Source organism: Drosophila mauritiana, chromosome 3L (assembly GCF_004382145.1).
Source record: "Drosophila mauritiana strain mau12 chromosome 3L, ASM438214v1, whole genome shotgun sequence".
NCBI classification, from domain to species: domain Eukaryota; kingdom Metazoa; phylum Arthropoda; class Insecta; order Diptera; family Drosophilidae; genus Drosophila; species Drosophila mauritiana.
In genome coordinates, this window is record NC_046669.1 from 13,250,542 (window position 1) to 13,275,286 (window position 24,745).

The 24,745-nt window shown below is 43.5% G+C and overlaps 1 protein-coding gene across 30 annotated transcripts in view; it reads right to left on the reverse strand.

Annotated features, from left to right (window-relative positions):
- LOC117139762 (CUGBP Elav-like family member 4) overlaps positions 1 to 24,745 on the reverse strand; it is a 243,562-nt gene that overhangs the window by 62,372 nt on the left and 156,445 nt on the right. The window contains exon 3 of one of the 30 annotated variants that reach the window (XM_033302360.1): positions 2,523 to 3,061. The exons of the other annotated variants lie outside the window; for them this stretch is intronic. Coding sequence (XP_033158251.1) covers positions 3,021 to 3,061 — 41 coding nt within the window. The 3' untranslated portion in view covers positions 2,523 to 3,020. Of the gene's footprint in view, positions 1 to 2,522; positions 3,062 to 24,745 lie in introns of those variants that run through there. 30 annotated transcript variants of the gene reach the window in all.

A 24,745-nucleotide genomic window follows, 5' to 3' on the forward strand; every position in this document is an offset into this window, starting at 1 on the left:
ATAGCTCAAAATGGTATGTAAATATATTTATGTTATTAATTATTTTGTAGGGATTTTCAAGCATCTCGTTATAATTACAAAACTTTGTGAAAGGCGAGTGCCTCCTTGGAATAATATTTGCTTGCCAAAAACTGATTGAAAACGAAATCAACCCCCATTCACTGCATTTATACGGGATTTATGTGTTTGTATCTCTCGTCTGACCACGTTTAGTTTGCTATAAATTATTGAAATTGTAATTACTTAGGCAGGAAATGGGTAAATGAGCACCAAATCGTATACTTAATGCTGCCCAACTGGCTCTTCACGTTGATATGCCCGATTTTTCCAACAGCTTGTAATGAAAATTTAATTAGAAATATACTTTATATGTTTACTTTGATTAAAGCAAACAGCACTTAGTGCCTAAGCCTAGAATAGTTTTTCATTTGCATTTTTCCAGATTTTATTAGAGCCCTCCACTCGGTTTGATTGATGATGTGCCCTTTTTTCGGAGTGTGAGTGACTGACTGGTAAAAGGAAACTAATTAATATGTAATTAGTGACACTCATTTGACATGTAACGGGGCTAATGTAAAAATGTTTCCGACTATCCTTCAGATTAAAGTAGGGGCATGGGCATATATATGTGAAGTTAGAAACGCGTCCTCTTCAAAAGCTTTGATTAAAATGTAAATGACTACGCGTGCAATCAATTCGAGCGCCATATGTTTAAGCCCAATCACTGGGATCAGATGTGGCAAATGTTATGCTGCCCCATCAATATCGCCGGCAATTGTTCTGGTCTCGTCCTGGGCAAATGTGCCTGCAGGCCGCTCGGCAGGATGCCGTCGACATGCCAGTTTTATGGCACTCAGACAGGAAATGCCAGACTCTGAAAGTCATCCCTGCTGCAGAGGTGTCAGTATTTATACAGCAAATAAGCTAAATGCTCCCTTTATGAGTCCCTCAGCTGCGGCTTCGTCGCCGGCAAACAGTTGGTGTCGTCGCCCCGACAATTGTGTGGCAATTGTCAAAAGTCTCCCCTCGTTTCTTGACGTTTAAATATGACTACAGATAACTCAGCTGCTCTATGGTCTCTGCTCTTTTCGCCTTTGTTGCCATTGTGTCGCGAATCCTTTGGGCCTCCTTCCGGCGACTTTGAGCTTTTCGAGTTTATTTGTCAGCTGAAAATTCTTTCGTAATAAGCGTTAAACTCGACTATAGGCTGGGGACAAACTGTTGAAATTATACAAAATCCTGCCGAAAGCAGGCTCTAGACCTTAGCCAAAGTTAGAAGTAAATTAGTTATTAGCCTTGTAAGTAGTTCAAAAGTTAAGTCAGCTGACAGCTAAACTTGGGGTTGTTTCAGTTTCTTGGAATTCGAAATGGCTAAGAGCCGCCAAAATGCGCCTAATTGTTAATTAGTGTCAGCCTGAATTTGTGTGCGGCTGCATTGCCAGACATTTTCATAGTCACATTTTTAGGCACAAAAGTTTTTGTTTGGCCAGGACCAAAAGTCAAAGGCAGACGGAGCGGAACTAGAAAGAAGACGGAAACTTTATCCTCGTGGCTGTGGTATTGAAGTGTTAATTAATATTGAAAGGGATAAACTTTTGTCTGACTTTCTGAGTGAAACGAAGAAAGGACTGCACGAATGCCATTTGTGCTTTCACCAGCAAAAAATATCTTTCACTTTAAAATTTAAAAAGGGTTGGGATAATTTTAATGGTAATTAAATGGGCTTTTGAACTATCAACAGCTCCACTATCAGTCGTATTTTAGCCGTGATTTTGAAACGTGCCTTTCTCTTTTCAGTGCCGAAAACATTTGCATTCCATTTTGCGGGCGGTGATAAATTTGGTGCTTCTTCACCTTGAGCATCCGCATCCAGAGACCAGCCCGCCACTTGGAAAGGCAATCTTGACAAGACATTAACATTTCATGTGCACCTTGTCTCCGCTTTTTTCCGCTGGCTTGACTATCGCACTAAAAGTCAATATAAAGTAAAAATTTTTTATGACCCCGGGATTATCATTTTGCGCTGGTTTTGCTGCGGCTGCAGCTTGACATGAAATTGGCTGCACACTGTGGGTAACCAGAAATTGGCTATAAAAGGCGAGCGACGACCAAAAGGTGCTCTCGTCTTCGCTCCTTTTATATAAATAAATGTGTAAAAAATATAGAAATTTTTATTTTAAGTAGTGACGCGTCAGGGATAATGTTAATGGCACATGGCATTTTCATTTCAAACGCATAAAAGTGTCCGCCGTTCACGTGAAAATACTTAAAGAAGCAAAAGGAGAGCAGCGAAAAAAGGAGCCCGGCTTGGGAAAATGGAAAATGTCCTCTTTGTGGCTGTCGTTTATGTCTGTACAGATTTGATTTTTATTTCGTATACATATATATAGACAAGATATGTGTGTATAATAGGGGCAACTCACGATAAAGCGGAACTTAAAGTTTATAGTCGCTAGACATACGCTGGTATAATTATATGGTCTGTCTGCTTTTATAACTTCGTTGGAGATTTTTGAAATGGCCAAGGGACACGGCCGTAAATTTGACTAAACTCGTATATGTTTTTCTTACTCGAATTTATTCTTATGGAAATTATATCTAAGGGTAGGCTTTATGTAAATATTTAATGCTTACTTTGTGGTTTAGTAACTCATGTACCGTGCTTTCATTTATTGCCGGTATTGCAGAGTATTTTTAATTACTTTAATTTTCCTACATTTATTTTAATTTCAGTAGATATCCCTGTAGTCGTGGTGGATTATAGTTCAGCACTTGGTTTCGGTTTGAACTAGAGGGCTTAAAGCTCTGTCTAATTGAGGCACGGCTTATTACGATTACTTATCACGGCCTAATGAAACTGTTTACATTAACAAACTTTGATGCCTTAAAGCATTGATTTTAGAACTACTTTTTATGGACGATTGCTGTGGGCTCTCCTCTTGCATTTACGCAATCGTCGAGTTATTTGGTAATTGGGCTCGGATGGATTTTCCAAGTGTTTTCCATTGTGAACGTCGTCTTTAGTTGAACGCCTTCGTTTCGATGCTTCTCAGGTCGATAGCTAAATTCGTGTAGAGATTTTTGGGTATTCGGATTTTGGTTTTTTTCAAAGTTTTTGCAAAAAAAGAGAAGAGCAGAAAAAAGAAAGAGAAAAGTAAGAATAAATAAAGTTTTATAATCTCTGTTGTTGTTTGGGTTTTCTGATTGAACGTTTGCTGTTTTTATTTTGTGGTAAAATATTTACTTTGTAAATGTTGTTGCACATTGTTAATTAATTGGAATTTTTTTTCTTGTAATGTTTTTTGTAAGTCTACTACGCAAAAAGAGCAACTCGAAAACAATGCACAACAAATGTTTACGTGGCACAACAATACAAAATTGCTATTTTAATTTTTGCGCCAAGTCTCCTGAAGAGGTACGTAAATAAAAGTAGATATATCACAACATTTAGCATAATCGTTTAAGTCTTTTCTGAATTGTGTCCATTATTTTCAGTGGTAAACTGTACGCACAACATCGAAAAACAACAACACAGAGGTATAAAATTTTATCGGGGAAAAATAAATAGACAATTTAATTAAGATAAATATGCACGGGGTGGCGAGTTTGAGGGTTAGAATAAAAATGATAAATCAGCTAAAACAATTTTAAAGTACAGATATTTACGGATACATATGGTCTGATATTTAAGAGCATCAAAGTTTGATATGTTTGAATTTTTAATAAATACTTTTTTGATAGAAATATTATTCGCTTCTAGAAAATATTATAAAATAGACGACAACAACACACGGCATATGCGTATAGATACGGAAATATTGGTGGTTACATATCGATATGTAATATTTTTATAAGTAACTAGTCTAGATGTTAGCAAAATATAAAGGCCTATAGCCAAAGGATTACCACAACACTCGATAAAGGTCTGATTGGCATGGGATTTTTGTAAATAAGACTATGCTAAAAGCAATGTGCACAATATAACTAGATGCCTCGCATAGGAGAAAACAAACCTCTCCATCATCTTCTCGTTTCACCTCAAGCAGCCATAATTGAATATATATTGCCTGAGTTAACTCCTGAAACAACAACAAGCTCCGAGTAGCAAATCAATGCAAAACTTCAGGCGTAGAACACTCTTCAACACCTTGACAGCAGCTGATGCCACAAATAAACAAATAAAATCAACAACTGGAGAGGCAGGGCGAACGTGGGGGAAATAGGACAACTGAGTCAAGATCGTCAATCAAATTGCTTTGGGAAGTTTTAAGAGAAAATGGTTCAATAAACATGTCTTACATAAAACATTTTAATTAAATTATATTTTCCGCCCTCCTTCGGCATGCCTGTGTGTGTGGTAGTGCGTTTTGCAATATTTATCAATTTTCCAAGAGTCATCACAATAACCATACGTCTTCATCTAGCTCCAAGCATACATACACACACACACACAGCCCCACTCACACAGGCAAACAAAAGTGTTTTAGCGCTCTTCATGCACATCACTCATTTACACGAAAGGGTGGATTGGAAAGAGAGGGGTAGATTGCTCGAGGGAGGCGGAATGATAGAGGGGGTGTGCGCTCTACTTTAATTTAATTTTTGTGGTTGCTTTTCCTTGTAGTTGTTGCTGTTTGTTTGTTTGTTCGTTGCGCGCAATTAATTGAACTTGCAGCAGACTCAGACTATTGACAGCTCAGCGGGGCAGCGGGGAAGTGGTTGAATGGGGGGGGGACTGGCACGGATGCGAGAAGGAGCGCAAAAGGACCTCCGTTCGAAGCAGAGTTTCTGCTGCGGTTGAGTCGATGAACACTTAAGCCGCACTCAATGCACCCGAGCCCCGCTCGTTACCCGTTACGCCTTTCGGAATTTAACTAAGACAAACACCACAATGAAAACAACAGAAACGGACTGAGCCACACACACACAGATACAGCGGGGTGGACCTTGTTCGATTTAGTGTTTGTTATAATAATATTACTCATACGCCCTGTAAGTGTTTGAATGATATTAATAATAACCTAATTGTAAACGCAACCCATTATCCTTTAGAGCAACTAATAGAACTTGAAAACAATTGTAAATGGTGACGAACTTCTTCCGCTGCGAAGGTCCACCCTAAGCTACACAATCACTCGGACAAATACACTAACACAAGTTCCGCAGTTTGTTGCCTTTTCCGTTTTGGTATATGAAATGCTTTCGGGACTTATGTTGGCTTAGCAGCAAACTTGTCTAAGCTTTCGACCAAGACAGATAGATAGGGTTGCGAAGAGCCTTGGGGGCTCGGCGAAGAGCCGAGCTCTTGCAATTACAATTACGCATAGACAGGGGAAAACAAAACAGCAGTGGATGATGAAGAGCTTGGCCAAGAGAAACGGCCAACGGTAATTGTAATGGCCGACAAAGTTGGCAAAACGCTTAGCAATTTAACGCACATTTAACCAGCTCGGGCATTCCTTTAAAGCCGGGCGAGTCCTTGCGGCACCAGATCTCCACTGACTTTCAACTACTTAGCGACCAGTAAGCAACTCCGCATCCTGGTCAAGGCTCTCTTTCCCTCCTGCCAGCCTCTAAAACATATTGCACAATTACTTGGCCCAGGCAAACACACACAAATACCAAGGAGGGGTAAAAAATAAAATAGCTAACGAAATTTATGTTATTGTTTGTCTGACTGCCTGCCTGGCAGCTAGGAGCAGCAGGAAGGACTATTCGTACCTTGGCCTGCCAACGCTCTCCCATATTATTTGCACATATATTTCTGGCCCCTGTGCATGTGTGTGTGCCCTGTTTGTTGCAACATTTTATTTATCGCACTGGCCATAAAATGCACGCTGGGGGCATTTGTAACAATTTCGCAGCCGCACACAATGGAGGAGCCAATCCCCCGCTCACTCCCCCTTTTGCCTTTTCTTAGTCAAGTTAAAATATTACAACATCATGCTTAAAAGTCACGTTTAAACGCTGACGACGACGGCGCTGAAAGATTATTGCATTTTTAGACTGCCAACTCCCCTTTGCCCTGCCCGGCACAGGACACCTGGCTTCCACCTGCGCACAGCCAGCCGCACAATCACAAACAAACGTAGTTCATTTCAGTCAGACGTCGTCCTTGTCGTCTGCGCCTGCCTGTCTGTGAAATAAGTAATAGTGTTGCAACGTGCCTGCCGCATTTTATTTCCTTTCCAGCCAGATACCAGGATTCAGGCTACTAAAGGATGGGCTTGGGTTAAGGTAATCCATGGAGTTTGGGTCTGTGCTGGAGGGGAGGGCGGTGGTGGAGGCATTGAAAGTCTGCTCGCTGGCAAGCCATTGATTGTATAATTCTTGTGTTGCGAGTGAAAATTGTATATGCTTGATGTCTGATTGAATTGAATCGATGTGAGAAAGTGACTGCCCCTCTTCGTTTGGCTTTTGCGGTTACGAAACCAATTTATTTGCTTTTTCGATGTGAGAGCGAGCGAGTGACTGTGCGAGAGTGTGTGTATTATTTATTTTAAATAGCACTGCCAAGGTGTATCTTTCCTCTGCTGACTCTTTCACAGAGACAGCCCAGAAATCCTTGAAAGCCAAAAATGATTTCATAAGATGAAAAGCGCTTTTTCCCACAATATTTTCGGTGTGTCTGTGTGCGGAAAGCTGGCAGGAAGAACCACAACAATTTTTGGCAACTTTGTGGGTTGGCAGATTGAAATGTTGGCTGGAAGCAGGAAGATACTGGATTGGAGTGTAGGCGAATGCAATCAATGGTAATGACAATTAAAGCAAATTGCTGCTCTCCACAAAAAAAAAATGAAGAGGAAATAAACGAAGGATACACATTGGTGCAACTATGCATCTAAATGCTGTTTCCTTACTTGATCGCTGTCTAAGCCGGTTTCAATTACATTTAAAGCTAAAAGGGATAAGGTACCCCTAAGACCTCGGGATATAAAGTCAGAAAAGCAAAAGTCACTTTTTCAATTTCCAAAATTAAAAAAGGGAAATTCAACGCACACACGAGTAAATCACTAAGTTACTGTGTCGCATTGATAAACCCTTATCAAGCTGGCATTTTTTTCCAGGCACACACCCCACACCCTTCCCAGCCATCCGAAGATGAAAAAACCCCAAGTACGTTGACACTCTGTCAGAGGGCACACAACTCGATGGGTAAAAAGTCACTAAACGGAACGCGGAAGTCTGACAAGGGTGAATGGAAAACCTGCCCGAAAATAGGGCCTCCTTTGCGGCGCGAATTTAAAAGTCAGGCAATACCAGGGCGTTTTTGTTATGTAGCGCGCATATTAAAATCTATAAAATATGCTTGTGACTGCTTTACGACTTGAGAGCCGGCAGCAACAAAAACCAGAAAAAAAGTTCAATATTTGTAAATCTTGTGCTGCTCCTCCACTGTCGCCATCTCGTTCGACTCCTCCTCCGAATGGCTACGTTCTTTATGGGTTAATGGTGCGAAAACGTGACTTAATGTGCGTGTGTAAGAATTTTTTCGCTCCCCAAGCCGGAGAGTTATGAGCCAGGGGGCAGGACTCGTCGTCGCATCTGGTGTTCAAAGGTCAAAGCAATTTGAGGCTACCATGGGCGGCTGGATTTTAATAGAAATGTCAGCCATAGAGAGAGTGGCTTTAAGCCGACTGAATGGGTATATCCGTAATCTCAAGTGCTTCTGCTTTAAAGACTTAATTTAATTATGTATTTTTGCTTGAAACTATCTGCCACTGGATATGAGCTTAGCGTAAATGACAAATCCTTATGCTAAATATGCTTAATTGCGGCACGCACACATACACCTATACGTATGAAGAGAGCTTACAACGTGCTGTACATATGCTTAATGAAGCTTATAACTCACACACTTGCAGCGTGCAACACGTACATGTCCTGACAATCCAGGCAACAGGCAGCATATGCCATCAACTGGAGGCCCGCCAGGCGAAATAATTATAAAGCGCTCGCAGCAGCGGAAGCTGCAACGGAAATGTTACCGTTATACCTGGCAAAAGCACGTGCAACTGGGGCTGGGGGCGTGGCAAGTGGCAGGGTGGTAGGTGGGCAGATGGGGCAGGTGGCATGAAGCATGAGGCAACCTGGTTGCGGGTGCAAATTCTAGCACTGCCAGCCGTTTAGTTTAGCATAATGACAGGCACAGGAGCATGGCCCCGAAATGGAGACAGGTTTGGGTGGCTTTTGTGGGTGGCTTGTGGGTGGTGCAGTGGCCGGGGGCAGCCACTAAACCAAGCCACATTAGCTCGGCAGCAAATGTGGCAAGGCGTGTTAATAACTCACTGTGTGCTACGAGTGCACTCCGGAGAACTGAGCTCCGTCTCATTCTCTCTGTATCTCTCTCTCTCTCTCGGCTGGCATTTAAGTTTTCGGATTTAATAATAAAGTTGGGGAAACGGGGCGCAAGGACACAGAAGTGGGTAAGTTTGTCGTCGTCGCATCTTGACGTGTAATGGGGCCTGGTCCTGGCAGAGTCTGGCAGGATCTGGCCTGCTGGCACTGCATGTTTTCCATGCATAATGCATAATTTCGTTTCATCATCTCGGGCTCCTGGCTGCCAGGCATTTCTGGCTGGCCTCCCCACCACCCCCCAACTGGGGCCTAATTTGCTGCATAATGAAGCGTGTAGTAGCTCCCAAGCTCCCTGTTCTCTGCTCCATTCTGCTGTTGTGTTTTGTTTCGGCTGCGTTGCAATTTCGGTTGTGGGTGTGTGCGAAATATTCTTAGTGCTTGTCGGGGATTTGCTGTATTTATGCTAGATAATTGGATAACATCCATCAAGCGGGCAACGGGCAACCTAATGAGATACATATTCGGAGTCTTCACATCCGCAGCTGCGACCGCTGTGACATTTCATCTCAATGATTACACGCTCTAGAATCAATAATGCCGCCTTTTCCGGCCATCAACCCACTGGCTCTGCTTTTGTTAACCTGAAACCAACGAAAAATCCCAACGATATGGAAGGACTAAGAGGAAAAGCTTCTAACCACACACACACACCTTTAATGTGGCCACAATGTGAAAACGAGTATGTGCTCGGCTGTGTGTGTGTGTGCTTCATTATTATTATGGTTGTTGTTATGCCCCATTCGTCCTGTTTTTCTATATACACACATAAGTATATATATATATATATATTTATCTACCTGTCCCTGTCAGTATTATTTTTGCCGTATTGTTTGCTTCCTTGTCGCTGGCATTGTTATTTTTTCGTATTTTTGTCAGCGCCTCCTTCTTTCGACATCGTCGTCATCCTGGATCCTGAATCCAGGATCCTTTCATAGAAAACTCCATGTGTGTGCGACTTGTTTTCGTTGTTAGTTTTTAGCTCGGTTGTTCGATTTTCGTCACTAATGAGCAGCCGTAAAGGCGAACGCTGAACTCGAGAAGGGCGTGACGCAGGTAATGTCCTTTGGACACTGGTGTCATGTGTGGGTAAACAATGTATTTTATTTGTGTTTACGTTTTTAACAGCTCTGACAGGCGACTGTCTTGTTGTCCTGCGGATTTGGGTCAATATGCGGACCACTCACTCCTTCGCGCCTTTCTCCCCGTCTTGCCCTTCTATTTATATCCTTTAGATCCCTTCGGTCTTCGTGTCTGGATTTTTCATTTGCCTAATGAATTCAATTATTTATTTACCTTGAGTTATTTTTCTTAGCCACGCTTTCAGCGACAGTCTCTGATTTGATTTTGCGTGCTCGCCTTCATTTCGATACGAGATGAGTGGAGGGATTGTAGGGTAAAAGGGGACATTTCTAATTAATTTTGTACAAATTACATGGGTTTCAGCGTGCAAGAGCGGGGATTGGCTACAAAAAGTGAAATTTCATTAGTGCAAGAGCAATATTTAATTGGAAATTGAGAACTAATTAAACGGCGACGCAGCTATCCTTAATTCAGGGGGTCTGGGGGTCACTTTGCAGTCAATTGCAAATGCAACTGGCGGCGATTCAAGCACAAAATTAATTAACACTCAGAACCACACACACTCTCTAACATACACATACACTAGCCCTCATTGTGTGAAAAGGGCGCACAAAAATATGCAATTAAAATTGTAGTTGCGCTAGAAATCGCCGTCGCCAAAGTTATTAACAACAGCTAAACAATAATAATAATTCGCAATTTTACCACATACACACACACACACACTGCACAAACACAGTAACGCAAATAATAAACTAATTAAATCGACAGAGGCCTCTATACGTAATGTGCTTAATAATTTGCTAAATTAATTGCTTTTTTGGCCAATTCAATGGAAAGTGTCAAATGCACAAATGAGCCAAACTAAGCCGCATTGGATCTAACCCTATTTGAAAAGCATCTCAAACACAATACGAAAAAAAATATAGTTAACATAGAGAAGATGAAATTCTTGGGTTGCAGAGTGAAGATTTTAGGAACTCCGTTGAAAAGATTCTTGGCATAGGATATAAAACTGGTAAATGATATTGTTAGTAGATCACAAACTTACTGCGAGCTTAAGGCTAGAACTGAACTTCTGCTAGAAAGGACTTGAACTTACCTGAAAAGAGAGAGAGAGAAAAGTTATAAAATTGTATTCACCATAAAGTTTAAGGACTGAACTCCTCCAGAAAAATCAATTCGTGAGTGAATATACCACACTTGCAACTGCCTCACGTTTATAGGTAACACAATTTGTTTTATATTATTATTTGCATTTTTGCCCGCTTTTTGCCGCTTTTCCCACTTTTTATTTGGCACCAGATCCCCATTCACATCAATCCATTGCTAACAAAGTTCGCTTGGTGTCGAGCTGCCCTTTTTTCAGGCTTTTCAATTTCACATATACCAAATATTTTTTATGTTTTCACCTCCTCAACCCTCGGCTTTTGTGTGGGGCGAGATCTCTCTACGCTTTTCGTTTCGTTTCTCGTCTCGTTTTTTTTTCTCCATATTTTACATGCAAATCGAATTTTCCTCAATTTTAATTGGATTTTTGATTGGTTATACTTGTGTTTATATACGCACATCTCGTTTGGCTGGATCAAAACCCTCGACAAATTCTCCCCCCGCCCGAAATATGTATGTGTACAGAGTATTTATTTATAAAAATAAAAAATACACACAAAAAATACACACAATATACTACATACATATATGCATCGTTCAAAACGCTGCCTATACTTCAATTATTTTGGTATCAAATTTGATTTTTGATTTTCATGTTCGTTAGTTTGTTACACCATGTAAGTTGAGAATTTACAACAAAATCAGGTGAAATATGTAAATTCGGCATGTGCAGTGCACTCGTCAGTTAGTCTAAGCTGGATTTTGGGCAATTTCGGAATTTTAACGGACTTGAAATTATATTTATTTCTTTAACAATTAATTTGCACTGCCTGCACATGAAAATTGAAATATAAGTGGGGCTCGGTAAAAGTTTGCCGAACTTTGGGAAGAACACCTTTCCAACACCGAAACCCCCATCAAATCTAATGATACCTTTCCAGCACTTGGCCTGGGCAATTAACCGAGTCGCGCACAAATTGCTGGCAATTTGTACAAACTTTTAATTGAAGACGACATGAAGAGACATACCCGCCACACGCATCCATGTACTTAGTACACCCATCCAGGCGGATTCCAAAAGGGGATTCCAAGGGGATTCACCTCCGTGCGCGTTGTTGTATGTAAAATTTTAAGCACACAGCCTCGGGGGCATTGCGCAAATATGGCGGGGACAACTGACATCAATGGCAAGTTGGCGGCGGACCCCCTGGTTGGCTTAGTTTCCCACTTATAATTACAATTGAGACCCTGGCCGCAATGATTATAATTATGTCCTATATTGCCAGTTAGCCAGTGGGCGGGGGGGCGTGGCTGTGTCCTACCCTGCAACTGCCCCCGTGGCACAAAAGTAGCTACAGGTAAAGCGAGACGAGAGGAAAGATGGGGCAATTTCGAAATAAATCACATTTTGTTCGGTTTTTGGCTGGGCAGCATTTGTGCGCTTGGCAAGGACTTATGCTGATTAGTAGCAAAAGCGACACAGTAAATTTGAATGTCAGAGGGTGGGCGGGAAAACCACCACCCACCTCAAGCCACCCACCACAATGCCCTGTCAGGCATTCGAAATGATTTATGCAATGAGCTCAAAAAGATGAAAGTTGTACATTTTCATATTTTAATTGCTTTGCTCTCTTAATACTTTTGGGACCAGGCTCAGGTCTCGTTATGCTTTTTATTTATTTTTGAAACTGCTTCTGCTGCTGCTTTGGTTTCTTCTCCTTATTCCTTGTTACGCTTCTATGGGTCTTTTGAAGTCCTTGCTAGGTTGGGGCAGGGGAGAGGGGAAACAGGACGAAAAGTAGGTGGAGGCCCTCCAAGGGAATTCAGTGTCTGTGTGTGTGTGTGTGAGTGTGGGCCTCGTAGTTAATGTAAATGTTTGCTGAGAAAATTTTACTAATTTTATAACAAGTTGCGGTTTGTATTTCTGTTGCGTTTTCAGTTTTCCATTTTTCTTGGCTTTCCCACCCTCGTTGTCAGGTTTCTTTTTTTTATTTTTACTGCTGTGGCAGGAAAAGTAGATTTCGTGTATAAGTAAGCATTTCGCATTTATAATTTATGGCTTTGTATTTGTCAATGGCATTATTATTTCTCATTTTTATGTTTGTCCATTCACCTTGGCGGGCGGTTAGCATGCCTTGGCCTGTATATTTTATGGGGCATTTAGCATTTCAAGTCCTAAAATGTAGGTTTATGGAGTGACAGGCAAATTTGACAGCAGCGGCTTTGCGTTTGCTTTTAAAAAATGATAATGAAAACTTTTCCAACGCGCCCGAGGGTTGGAGGTACTAAAATGGCTCCTTGGCGGCAGTTTAACATTGATTAAAGTGGAATTGTTACCGTCCTTTCTAGAGAGTAGTCTGCTGCCCTCCAGTTGAACCCATGTCACGCTATAAATCTAAAATATATATACACAGGACCCGTTCAGGTTTCGGGGCAATTTCCAAACACATTTTCCATATGCACATTTGCCACTAATTATGCGCAAAATTTCTAGCTCAAGGGCTCCAAGCAATTAGCAGGGCACACACATCGCCGCCCCCCACCCACTTTACATCCCTCTCAAGCAATTTACATTGAAATTAAACAAAAACTATGTGCGTTTGTGTGTGTGTGCTTGCGTGAGGAGTTGGGGGCGATGGTGGTGGGGTCACATTTTCCTGTGCATGTGGCCAACATTAATGCAACAAATTATGTTTAGACCGCGCGGACTCGGCAAAAACTCCAAATGAAAATAAACCGCAACATTTTTCATTTGTATAGAAAATGAAGAAGCGGACTCGGGAGCACTGGAGCTGAGGGACAATAGGAGGAGGACCATCACACGGGAGCAATATAACCGGTTTGTATGCCACAAAAGCAATTTTATGATTATAACAGCCGAGGCCCGGTCGAGTCCTTTCCCACCGCCCACGAGTCCTTACACTCGCGGACCGACCACCCAAGCCGCCCATCCTGCCCCGCCATTTTTTCTCTCTCAGGGAGCGATGTGCAATTAGGCGCCATAAAAATGGCTAACCGCCCCAGATGGGCGGGGTTGTTTGTCTTCTTTCCGTTGTTTTTATTTGTTTCGTTTGGCAGAACCCGCACAACCCGCACAAAACTCGCTGTATTTTTAATTTAAAATCCACAACGAAACGTGAGCAGCGCAAGAAAAGAGTGATAGACAAGATACTAGGTCGGTGGAGGAACTCATTGAAATATCTAGGTAAAAACACAGCTGGATGAGTGGATAACAAAGGCCACAATGTTCACCTAAGACGCATTTTTTGATATATTTAAATGTATAACTAGAAACAATATTTAGACGTAAGCAAATAGTTTTATTCTTGGAAAAAATCAAATTATATATATGATATTATCATATCACGAACTAATTTGCTTCTACTGGTCATTCTATCGTAATTCAAGTGATGAAATTACATATCTCTTTACTATAGTTTCCTTTTTGGAGATAGACCATTAACCGAACTTTCCACCCTTCTCGCCTTTTGCTAACCACATTAACGCCAAATTCTAAGGGGATAGGAACCTAAATTATGGTTATTGTTTATGGTAAAACACGGTAAAGGTCGACGGCTAGTCAAATTGGTTGCGCATCCCCTGCCCCAATCTGTTTCTCTACCCCTTTGTTTAGCGAAAAAAAGAGAGAAAATATTTACACAGTATTGTGCCGAGCAGTCAAGTTTTATAGAAATTTATGAGGTTTATAGTGTCGTGCCATTTCGTGTTGGTTCGGCTTGCTTAAAAGTCCCTCGAGATGTAATCAATTACTTAATGCTATGGAAGAAAGACCCGCCCCCATCCCCGTCCCCATTCTCCATCCCAATTCTCCATTCTCCCCCAGCGACTCGACGCCAAACAAAAGCCATTACGCTGAAACTTTTCAATGAAGCGTTGCTCGTTGGCTTCTTTCGTTCGTTCGCTGGATGGTTGGATCCGCTCGTCAGCGATTCCGGGAGGCGGGAATGGAGGACTATTAGCTGCCTGGTTGGGATGATGTCCTCGATGTCCTGATGTCCTCGCCGCTCTTCGGTACAACCGCTTGCGGGGGCATTGGCACAGCTGATGTATTATTATGGCCCTCTAGATTGGGCTCTGTGGGCTGGCTCTCTGTTATTAATATTGTTTTTTCCCTCTGTCTCTGTCGCCACGGAGTTCTGCCACGGAGTCTCTGCCCTTTCGCGCGAGTCCTGCGAGTCCTGTGCCTGTGAGTCCTGCCAGCCAGCCGTTCCAGTCGGCCCGGCTAATACTGGCGAATCCCCAGCGTATTACGTGCCGAAGGTAAGCAGGCAGCATGTCATCAGAACACGCCCACTTGAATTTTGAATGGGGTTTGGCAGTCGTCGTAGTCGCAGTCGCAGTCGTCGTCTACGGTTTTTAGGTTGAGTTTTCAGTAAAATAAATATTTAAGTGCAGCCTGCGACTCCAGTCCCTCTGACTGACTGGGGTAAGTCACTTGAGCGTTTGTTGGCACGTAAAAGACATCATAATTAGCATTGGGCGCTTGAAATTAGTGCGGCATGCCAGCAGCTAGCGAGGCAAAGGTTAAAAAGTGCAAAAACGTGCTGGAAGTGGGGGGAAAATGAGGCAAAATGTGGGAGGGAAAGCGGAAAAGCACGTGAGTCACAGTACGCTCACTTTTTCAGTGGGCGGCATCATTGGGAATAGGCCAGGACACGGGAGAAGGCACAGCATCCATAGCATCCTGGGCAGAGAGCAGAAACTTGCAAGAGCCAATTTCCGTGTCATAAAACTTGAAAGCTTTCTAGAAGACCGAAAACAATTTGCATGCGAAATTCAATTTGATAATGGCAGCATGGAAAATTGGCCAAAGGTTTGGTTCAGTATCTTCTGCTTTGGCTTGGCAAAAGTTTTGGCCTACGACCTGGACAAAGCCGAAGCCAGGTAGCACTCTAATTGGGTCAGGGCGGAAGGAAATCCAAGCTTAGAGAGACAAGGGCGGTGGCATTGGAGATTCCCCGAGTTCAATAATATTTGCCTCGTCGGTAAAACAAAGGAGCAAAGTTTTAAATTACCAAGAGACGTTGGGCAAACAGTTTTTACGAAATTTATTTGAAGACCTAGACAGACTGAGAATGAGACGCAGACGACGTCGTTCGATGGTCGATGGCTTGCTGTCGCCACAACACCCGTAGAATTTGTGTAATTTGACCCAAAGCAAATGTAAATAAAACTGCTGCGACTGCTGAAAGGGCGTTAAATTGTATAACTTAATGAAACGTCGGTCGGCAAAGCCCAGTTGAGCAGCACAACCAGCAGCAGCTGGGCAACCAGTCAAAGCAAACCGAAAGCCAAAACCAAACCAAACTGAACCGACCCAACCCGACCCGAACCGTAGCAAACCGACCTTCAGTTGGGAGGTTTAGATGGGAGCCGCAACCAGAAAACCAACAGCACCAGCGCCAGAACCAGAACCAAACCGGCAAAGTCAAAAAGTAAGAAGAGTCCCACTGCCCAGGGTGAGATATCCTTGCTTTGTCCACAGCTCCGAGTCCTGTGTCCTGTCTCCGTGCTCCGCGCTCCGTGCTCCTTTGCCCGCTTGTGGCTGGCCATGTGCGGATTACGTTTGACTTAATGCAGTCAGGCAGCGAGGAAGAAATGAACGAACAAAAAAAAGGAAATAAAGGAAGGGTGTACACACGACGAGGCAGGAGCAGAAACTGTTGCACGCCATGCCACGCCCACATTAAATTAAAATTAAAATGCTAAAATTTCCCAGCTCAAGCTGTGGGCGTGGGTGAACACGCCCCTTAGCCACAGCCCCCCTTACCTCCTCCCTCCGCCGCAGGCCTTAAAAAATGCAAAGCAAAATAGTTTTTAATTAAAAGGTCTGACTGTCACAGTCATGCTGCCTACACTCGAGGTTGTGACATTAGTTCAAGTGCCTGAAATTTAATTTCCAGAAACTTGATGTTATCCCAATATTAAATAATTCTCTTTCAGGCTTACCAAACATAGTTGGCTCAAATAATATAGAAAATTTATTTTAAATTATAAATAAACGACTGCAATCTAATAACATTGTTAAAAAATAGTTGTTGATTCACCATTTTAGTAATTACCGCCAACGAACATATATTCTATATTACCACATATTTGTTTTCCAACCCATCAACTCGTTCTGTTTCTGTTTGATATAGCTATTTTATTTCAGGAGTGATTTCATCTGAAATATAATGCCAATATATGCCCACCGCACTGCCAACTCGTAATGGCGGCATCACGAATCACAAACTCTGCCTGACTTTTCATTCACCCACCTCAGCGGGTCTCAATTAAGGCGGCCAAGAATTTTTGGGCATCCCCAGCGCCGCCGCCGCAAGTCAACAAATAATTTCTATGCAAATATTTTACACTAATTATTTCAAATATTTTGCATGCGGCGGCGGCAACTGACGGGGTGGGCAAACAACTAAAAAGGAGTACGGTGTTCCATCCCTCTGTCTGTCTGCTGCCAAAAATAGTTATTTGCTCAAATTAAATATATACATTTGTGTTTCGTATTTGCACTGGGCAAATATCCCTCTATCTCCGTAGTATGCGTGTGCGCTTGTGTTGAAACAAAATTATTTTATGGCGTTTGCGTTGGGCAAACACACAGATACGTTGGCAGACAGACTGTGCCGCCGCCGAAAGGCGATGGTGATTCAGTCCAATAGTCCGGCATGGAAAACTATGCAATAGAACGGAAAGCCCAAAGAACGAGAAGCGAGCAATTTTCCAGCCTTTGGACACGCCTTTTGTTTGGACACAGGCGCTGAAATTGATTAAGTTTGTTGCCTGCCAATGCAAAAGGCACTCAATCAAACGCCGCGCTGTTCGTTCGATCGGCGACAAGGCAAAAAAAGTGTCATTGAAAGCGCACACATACAAACACACACAAACACACACACGGAGTGCACAAGTGCCTACCGAAATAAATGAATCAATGAATGGAACAGCCGGTGAAATGGAGGACACAGAGCGGGAAACGATGCACTGGCATTCAAATCAAGTCAAACGTAAAAACGTTGACTTTACACTCACACGCACCTGAAGGACATGGAGGAACCGTCTATTGATCGTCCTGGAGATTGCAGTTTGTGCCGTGAAAATGAAAAATTGATTTTGGCGGCAAGTGGCTGCAAGTGGCAGATACTCAGACCCACTTTACATGCAGTGTACGCAAGCACGACGAGTCATTCATAAATTGGCGCGCTTTGCTCGGCCAACGCTGCGTATGCGTAATGGGGCACTAAAACCGGGAGGAACTTCACTGAGTAAACAAAGCCGTTCGTTCGCCGTCTAAAAATTTACAATTTTAGTTTTGCAATTTAAGCAATCTCCGCTAAAAGCTAGAGATATGGAAAAAGATGCGGCTGCAGGCGGAATAGACAATTCACCGCCAAGGACAGAAAATCTTATCAAATTTTTCTGGAGCTCGGAAAGTTTTTCGTGATGGCGGGCGGACGACTGGTTATCCCCCAAAGTGCCACTGTAAAATATTTTATTGAATATAATAAGCAGCGGAAAGTTTCGGTGCGCTCTGCCAAATGCGGAGACAAAGTTGTTGATGCCATTTAATATGAGATTGCAAACATTTTGCCTTCCTCTGCGCCGTTTATTGCATTTTGCTTTTGTGCTCGGCTGCTTTGGCAATATAATACCTGCGTGTGAAATAACGCAAAGTTTATGCAGCGCAGAAAAACTTTGCACTTAAATGAAAACTACAAAACATTTAACTTTCGTCCAAAATGGAGGCGACAGAATTTAAATGCCCCAAGCCCACCCAGTCCCAACCCAGCAAAACGACGACTCCCAGGCTCTCGAAGCCCTTGGGCAACGAAAATGAAATTTCTTTTGCGAAAAGTTTACACTTTGTAGTCCCGGCGTTCGCTCGTCTTTGATGCTCGCAGCTCAGAGAGAAAAGAAAGTGTCAAATTAAATTTAAAAAGTGATTTGCCGCGCTTTCATTTTGTTTGCTGCCCTTTCATAGAGGGTCCTTTTTTATTTTGCCGGCTTTAAAAGCTTGCCAATGGCATGGTGAAAATGCGAAAACATGCCATCATTTGCCAACAAAGAACACAATTACCAAATCCCCTGGAATATTGAGTTCTTTATGCATGAAGTTCGCTCAACTTATATCATTCAGCCAACTAATTGCGCCCATATATTATGTCCAGCCAAATTCGACTCGGTCAAGTTATCTAACTCGAAACACTCATTTAGATGGCGCCCGAAACAAAAGACACAAAAAAATTAAAGAGCTGGAATTGGCCGAGCCAAGCCAATGATGAGCTTTCGACTGTCATTGACCAGCAGGTGTGTTTTGGCCATCCAGACAGAGCTTAGCGTTATCACCCGACGCCACAAGCCCCCTTTTTGGTTCGTCTGGCCTGTCATGATTGACGGTCATTTGTCATTTTCTGCCATTTGCCCATTTATTTGGCCACAACTTTTTTAACCGCTGCCGCCCAGCAGCAAACCCAGCCAAACCAAAAACCACACGCAAAAGTTTGCGACCCCCTGGATGCCCGTTTCCCTAAAAAAAAACCCCTGCTTATGGCACATTTGTCAGACGTTGACGTTATGCAAAAAAAGCTGAGAAAAGTGGGGCGGAAGGAATTTGTGTAGGTGTTGCCAACATGACGCCTTTAAGCGCGTATAAATTACAAAAAGCAAAAAGTCAGGCAAGAGCGGAGCCGAAAAAGGGTTTTTATTTCTGTTATAAATGAAGTTGAATACTTTTGGTTGAGCACGGAGGAGGTGCACTGAATCACTGAATGCCTGGAAAACCTGACATGTCACGGCGCTTCGCCTTCAACTCCAGAACCAAAACACAGGAGTCACAGTTTTCAGCCTGCGACGTGTTATCGTTGTGACCCAAGCCCTTTACACAATTGCCACCCTTTCGTTCTGCTGTTTGCCAGGTTTGCCAGGAGCCATTCATTAAAAAACGGAAATTTGTGATTTTTGGTGTGGCTTGAGTTGAAAGAAAAATTGTTGCCTCCGGTCGGGATCTGATTTTGTATGTTTAATTAGCCATTCCGGGCCAAAGCAGACGGCCCGAGGTAGTGGGCCATTAATAAGGGAACGAAAATTCACTTAGAAGTCTGCTCAGGCAAACAATTAATTATGAATATATGGGTTAATGGAAAACCCAGACTGATTTTCCAGACAAAGTGCTATTCAGCGCTTTAATGATGTCTGTGTGTAAGTGTGTGTGGAAGTGTTCTACGCTTTAATGCATAATGTCATTAGGCGGGGGAAAGTTTTTAATTTCTTGTACCTGGCCCCCCTGCCATTCCTGCTCCTCCTGGCCATTTGGCAAACAAACTTTAAATGCAGCTGCGTTAACTTGGCCTCAACTGGCACACATACACACACATATGCAAATGGCGTTCATACAGGCACGCATACAGGCATATGCGCAGGCAGGCAAAGTTTGCAGCTAAGCAACAAACAAGGTCCTGCCCAACTCCTGTGCTCTCGACAGGAGGCAGGCATACTAACAGGCAGGCAGGCAAAAGCAATCCATCAAAATTGCACCTTCTTGCAGGAGAAGCTGCTGCTGCTGCTGCTGCTGCTTCTGCTGCCCCCCATCCTTTTGATCCCGCCCCCTCGGCTGAAGCTGCTGCTGCTGACTAAATTGAATTTAATTTGTTTTGCGCGTCGCACACATGCAACAGCGGCAGCAGCAGCAACAGCATTACCGCCCAATTCCCGACCACCCACCACCACCCACCGTTGAGGCCGAGTTAAACCCTCCCCAGAGGGAGAAGAAGAAGACGGCTATTGTTTAACCCCATGATGGCCCCGGTATCCCCGCACCACCGCCACCCCGTTAATTTTCCCCAGTGCGACGGCACTCAGAGCGCTGCTTTTGTTAATTATTTGATGAATTTTTAATTGATTTTTCGCACACAGCATGGCGGCAAATAACAAAAGCTACAACATTCTTTGGTCGCATCTACGGCTCCATCTACATCTACGTTCCGGGGTAGACGACACGAAATGCGCTACATTACACCAATATCCTGGCAGGTTCTATATGCATGGTGTGTGTGTGTGCGTGTATCGAAAAAAAAGTGCACCGTTGCATACTCTTAGTTGCTTTGTTATATTTAAACAAAAGCAACCGGCGCTGCTGCTCCGATGTATTGTTGCAACATTTAAATTAAGATAAATCACCGCAAAATTTATGGTTTTTAATATACGTGTGCCTGTATGTCGATGTGTTATTGTGCGCGTATGGGTGTGAGTGCGAGTGTGCCACGCCCACAGGCAGCAGGACTGCTTGTTGCCGCTGCTGTTATACAACATGGAAAACAATTTACTAAATTGCAATTAAGTGACATTTTATACCAGCTCCAGCTCGAAACGAAACGAAAGTGAGGTAATGGCACACTGACCACCGCCCCGCCCTTGGGGTAATAAATTTGAAATTGCGGTTTGGCAGTTTTAAATATTCAATTAGTTGTGAAATTTTTGCGCCAGGGCCAGCCGGCGAAAATTGAAAATGAATGAAAGAGTTGAGAATGGGTAGTGTGGATGCGGTGGCGCAGTGGCGGATTTATGATGATAGCTGTCGATATTCGCCCTTTGCCAAGGACATTTGTGACCCGAGTAGCATCGCTGGCCGGAGGATGCCAACAGAATGCAGTTCTTAAATTCCAGCATCGTGCAGAGCTTAAAGCAGCTTGTGTATTTTTGCATTCCGGCGAGTGCCGCCGCCAGTGGTCGCCATTTTATTGATGTCTTTTGACGCCGCACTCTGAACCGAGGACAGCATGGCAGGACAGCACTGGACAGGACGAAGGACCAAGCCGGGACCAAGTGGAATCAGTTCGGCTCGGACAATGGGAAAAAGCGAAGAGGAGAAGCTGTCCACAGGCTGCATTTCCGGCTGCCAGAATGCCCAGAGTGTCCAGAATGCCCAGACTGCCTGCTGCGTCTGCTGTCAGTTTGAGAGATGACGGGGCAAGATCTCTAGCAGTAATTTATTTCAGGGGAATACCCCTCAGAGCAAACCCTCTTCTCTATTGTTGCCCTATTCTCTTGGCCAGAAACTTATTAATTTAGACTTTTTGTTTCGCAAATTCTCGTCTGTCTACCCCTGCCAGCAACTTCAGTTTCACTGGTTCGTTGGCCAAAACTCGTAGCTATTTGGGTTTTTGCTTTGGCAACATTTATGCAAATTAGTTTTGATTGTCTCTGGTTCGCTAGAGAGGGGGGAAGTTGGATGGAGGGGCTCGGAAATTGAAAGTTAATTTGCATGCTACAGTTAAATACACAACAATAACTGTCAGTGGAAAACTGTTGGGTGCTGGTCCACCCCAAAGAAGCGGCATTTATTGTTGTTATTATTGCATTATCCGTTGCATACTTTCAAGCGCTGTCGCTTTATTTAATTGCACGTGCATAATTCTTTTAAAATACAGTTGCAATTATAGCCGGCAGACGTAACTCTTGGGCAGAAATTTATCGTCTGTTCCACTGGGGGCTCATTGCTTATGCAGACGGGGCTTAAGCTGGGTGAGTCCTGCCGACTCCTGCCTGCCATCCATATCCATTCGTGCCCTTCCGTTTGCTTGCTCTGTAATTTTAATAAGTTTTCACAGTTCGCTTCGCGCTGACCAACGAGCAGGAGCCGTTTTAAGGAGCTTACTTGCATATTTATGTCACTTTCGGCCAAAACCCACCCACATGTCCTTCACGCGCCACTACCGCCTCGTTGCCTCGTAAGTGGGTGGGATGAGATGGTAAAATGGATTCAAGACCAATTTTCAGTTTTGTTTCATAATGGAGACAATTTTCGAGGCGTAACATCTGCTCGGCCAATCGAATGTCCTTGCTCTGGGTTCGGAGCATTGGAAACTTAATACCAAATAATAATTAGCCAAAACGCTTGGTGGTTATAAAACACAACTGTTGCCAACATGGAGGGTAGCTATCATTCCGGGCCAAGACAAGCCGGCAGCACCATAAACTCATCAACGTAATGAAATTTGCCATTTAGTCAGTCAGAGAGTGATCTGAGGAGATGGAAGCAGAAGGGAGTCCATCAAATAAGCGAGCGAGACGCGCATGTTTTTAATTACAAGAACAGGATAATGCCCTGACGAGATGAAGGATAACGCCAGCGAGCTGCGAAGGACGAGGACGTCACATTGTCTGATAGTTAAAAAATTACTAGGATAATGAAAATATATATGTATCCATGTGCTTGTGCTCCTGGAAAATGTCGAAAACGTAATCGAATGAAAGCGAAGATGAGTTTGGCCATTAATAAATAAATGATTAATGGATATGGGGTATATTAAAAAGGGGCACCATTCAGTATTTTCGCCATAAAAATTACATTTTATTGGCTGCTCTTTGAAAATATATGTGAGCTAGTTTAATTGAAAGTTGGCAGGATAACGACGACGATGACGGCGACGTTGATGGGGGAGTACGATAAGGACGACTATGCGTTTGACTTTGAAACGACATTCAAACGGTCCCTCGCTGCACAGAAGGGTAATAAAATTATGATGGAGCTTATGGCTCAGACCACACTCGCATTCGAGTGCCATTGTCTGCCTGTTAACATGCTCATTATGGCCTCGGAAAGGCAGAAAGAGAGCATAAGCGGCAGAGCCAGACAGAAACTGAAACTCGTTCATGACTTCACTTCAATTATAATTACGTCAAACAGTGCAACAAGAAAATGTGCAACTTGAGGCAAACAAGATAGAACAGAACGAGAATGGGAATGGCAATGAGGACTCGACTGAGGATTCGAGCAGGACTCGGCGCAGGACGCAGGACTCTGCTCGACAATTGTGTGCGCACACAGAGGGGCAAACGAGATAGAGAGACAAACAACTTGAAAGTGAGCATTTCCTTTTAATGCCTTTTGCTCATTTTTTTTTGTTCGCCTCTCGTTCTTTTTGTTTTATATTGCATTACATTTGCCCTGCCAGAGAACATTAAAAACAATGCACACAGACGACCGAGACTCGTCCTGGCAACATTATATCCTGCCCAGAAGATGAAAACTGTTTTGAAGAAAACTCATAATTGCTTGGCACAAATTGCGAGTTATAGCCAAAGTTGGTGGAGAAAGTAGAGGGCAAGCGAGGGAGAGAGAGAGGGAGATGGGGATAGAGCAAAGAACTATGGGCATTCATCAAATAACTTTTTCGCCTGGTCAGGTTGGTCCGTCGACCTGGTTGCTTGGAGCCACAGTAAATTTGTGAGCGAAATGAGCTGATAAGGTGGGCTAATCGAACCGCCCGTTGGCGTTCTGCCTGTTTGCTATGCAAAAGTAAACTTAAAGCTCGGCAATCCACTCGGTAGCAATGCACTTACCCCAACAAATCGCCTGTTGTTTTCGGGGAAAGGGAATGGGAGTACATATAGAGGGATATTTGCCCGGGGCAAATGTGGCCGGCAACAAAACATAGTCGAGTCATACGGCCATCTATATATCTATCTATATTTGGAGGGTTGGGGCCGGTGGGCAAGTCATCCATTCAGCCGGCCATCCATCTATCCATCCATCCATCCATCCATCCATCCATCCATCTATGCAGTGCAGCAAGTCATGCAGCGAAGCTCGCTGACCCGCACGATGAAGCCTTTGTCTGTCCTCCTGGCACCACCCGTCATCCTCCCACTGCTGCTCCTCCTTCTCTTGGCCAGATCCTGCATGCATTTGGCTTTACAAACAATATTTGCCGTTGTTGTTGTCTTCACACAACAAACTACATCAGGCTCAGGACTGTGCTGGCTATTTGGGAATCCTCTTTTTCACTTTTCGGAGAGGCCAACCCCGACTCCCACCCAAAAAAGTCCGCCCCTAGAACAAACTAATATGCTATGCTTAAAGCGTACATATTGGACTTATAGTTGTTGTTGCCTGTTGTTATTTTTGATGTTGTTTGTCTGCCGAGGAGGAGAACAAAAGGCCTCCTGCTGCTGTCATATTTTGTGTTTTCCCACTCGCTCTCTCTTGTTGATAGGAGACTCCCACTGAGGCTCACAGGACATGGACGGATTCGGACGGATTCGGACCGGGACCAGGGCCACGACGACCCTGGAGTTCACGTTGACGGACCCCGAAACGCTTTGCCTGTCCTACGCTTATCATATAAATTCTTCTGGCTGCCTGTTGTTTTTCGCTTCTGGTTCGGCTACGCTCTCCTGATCC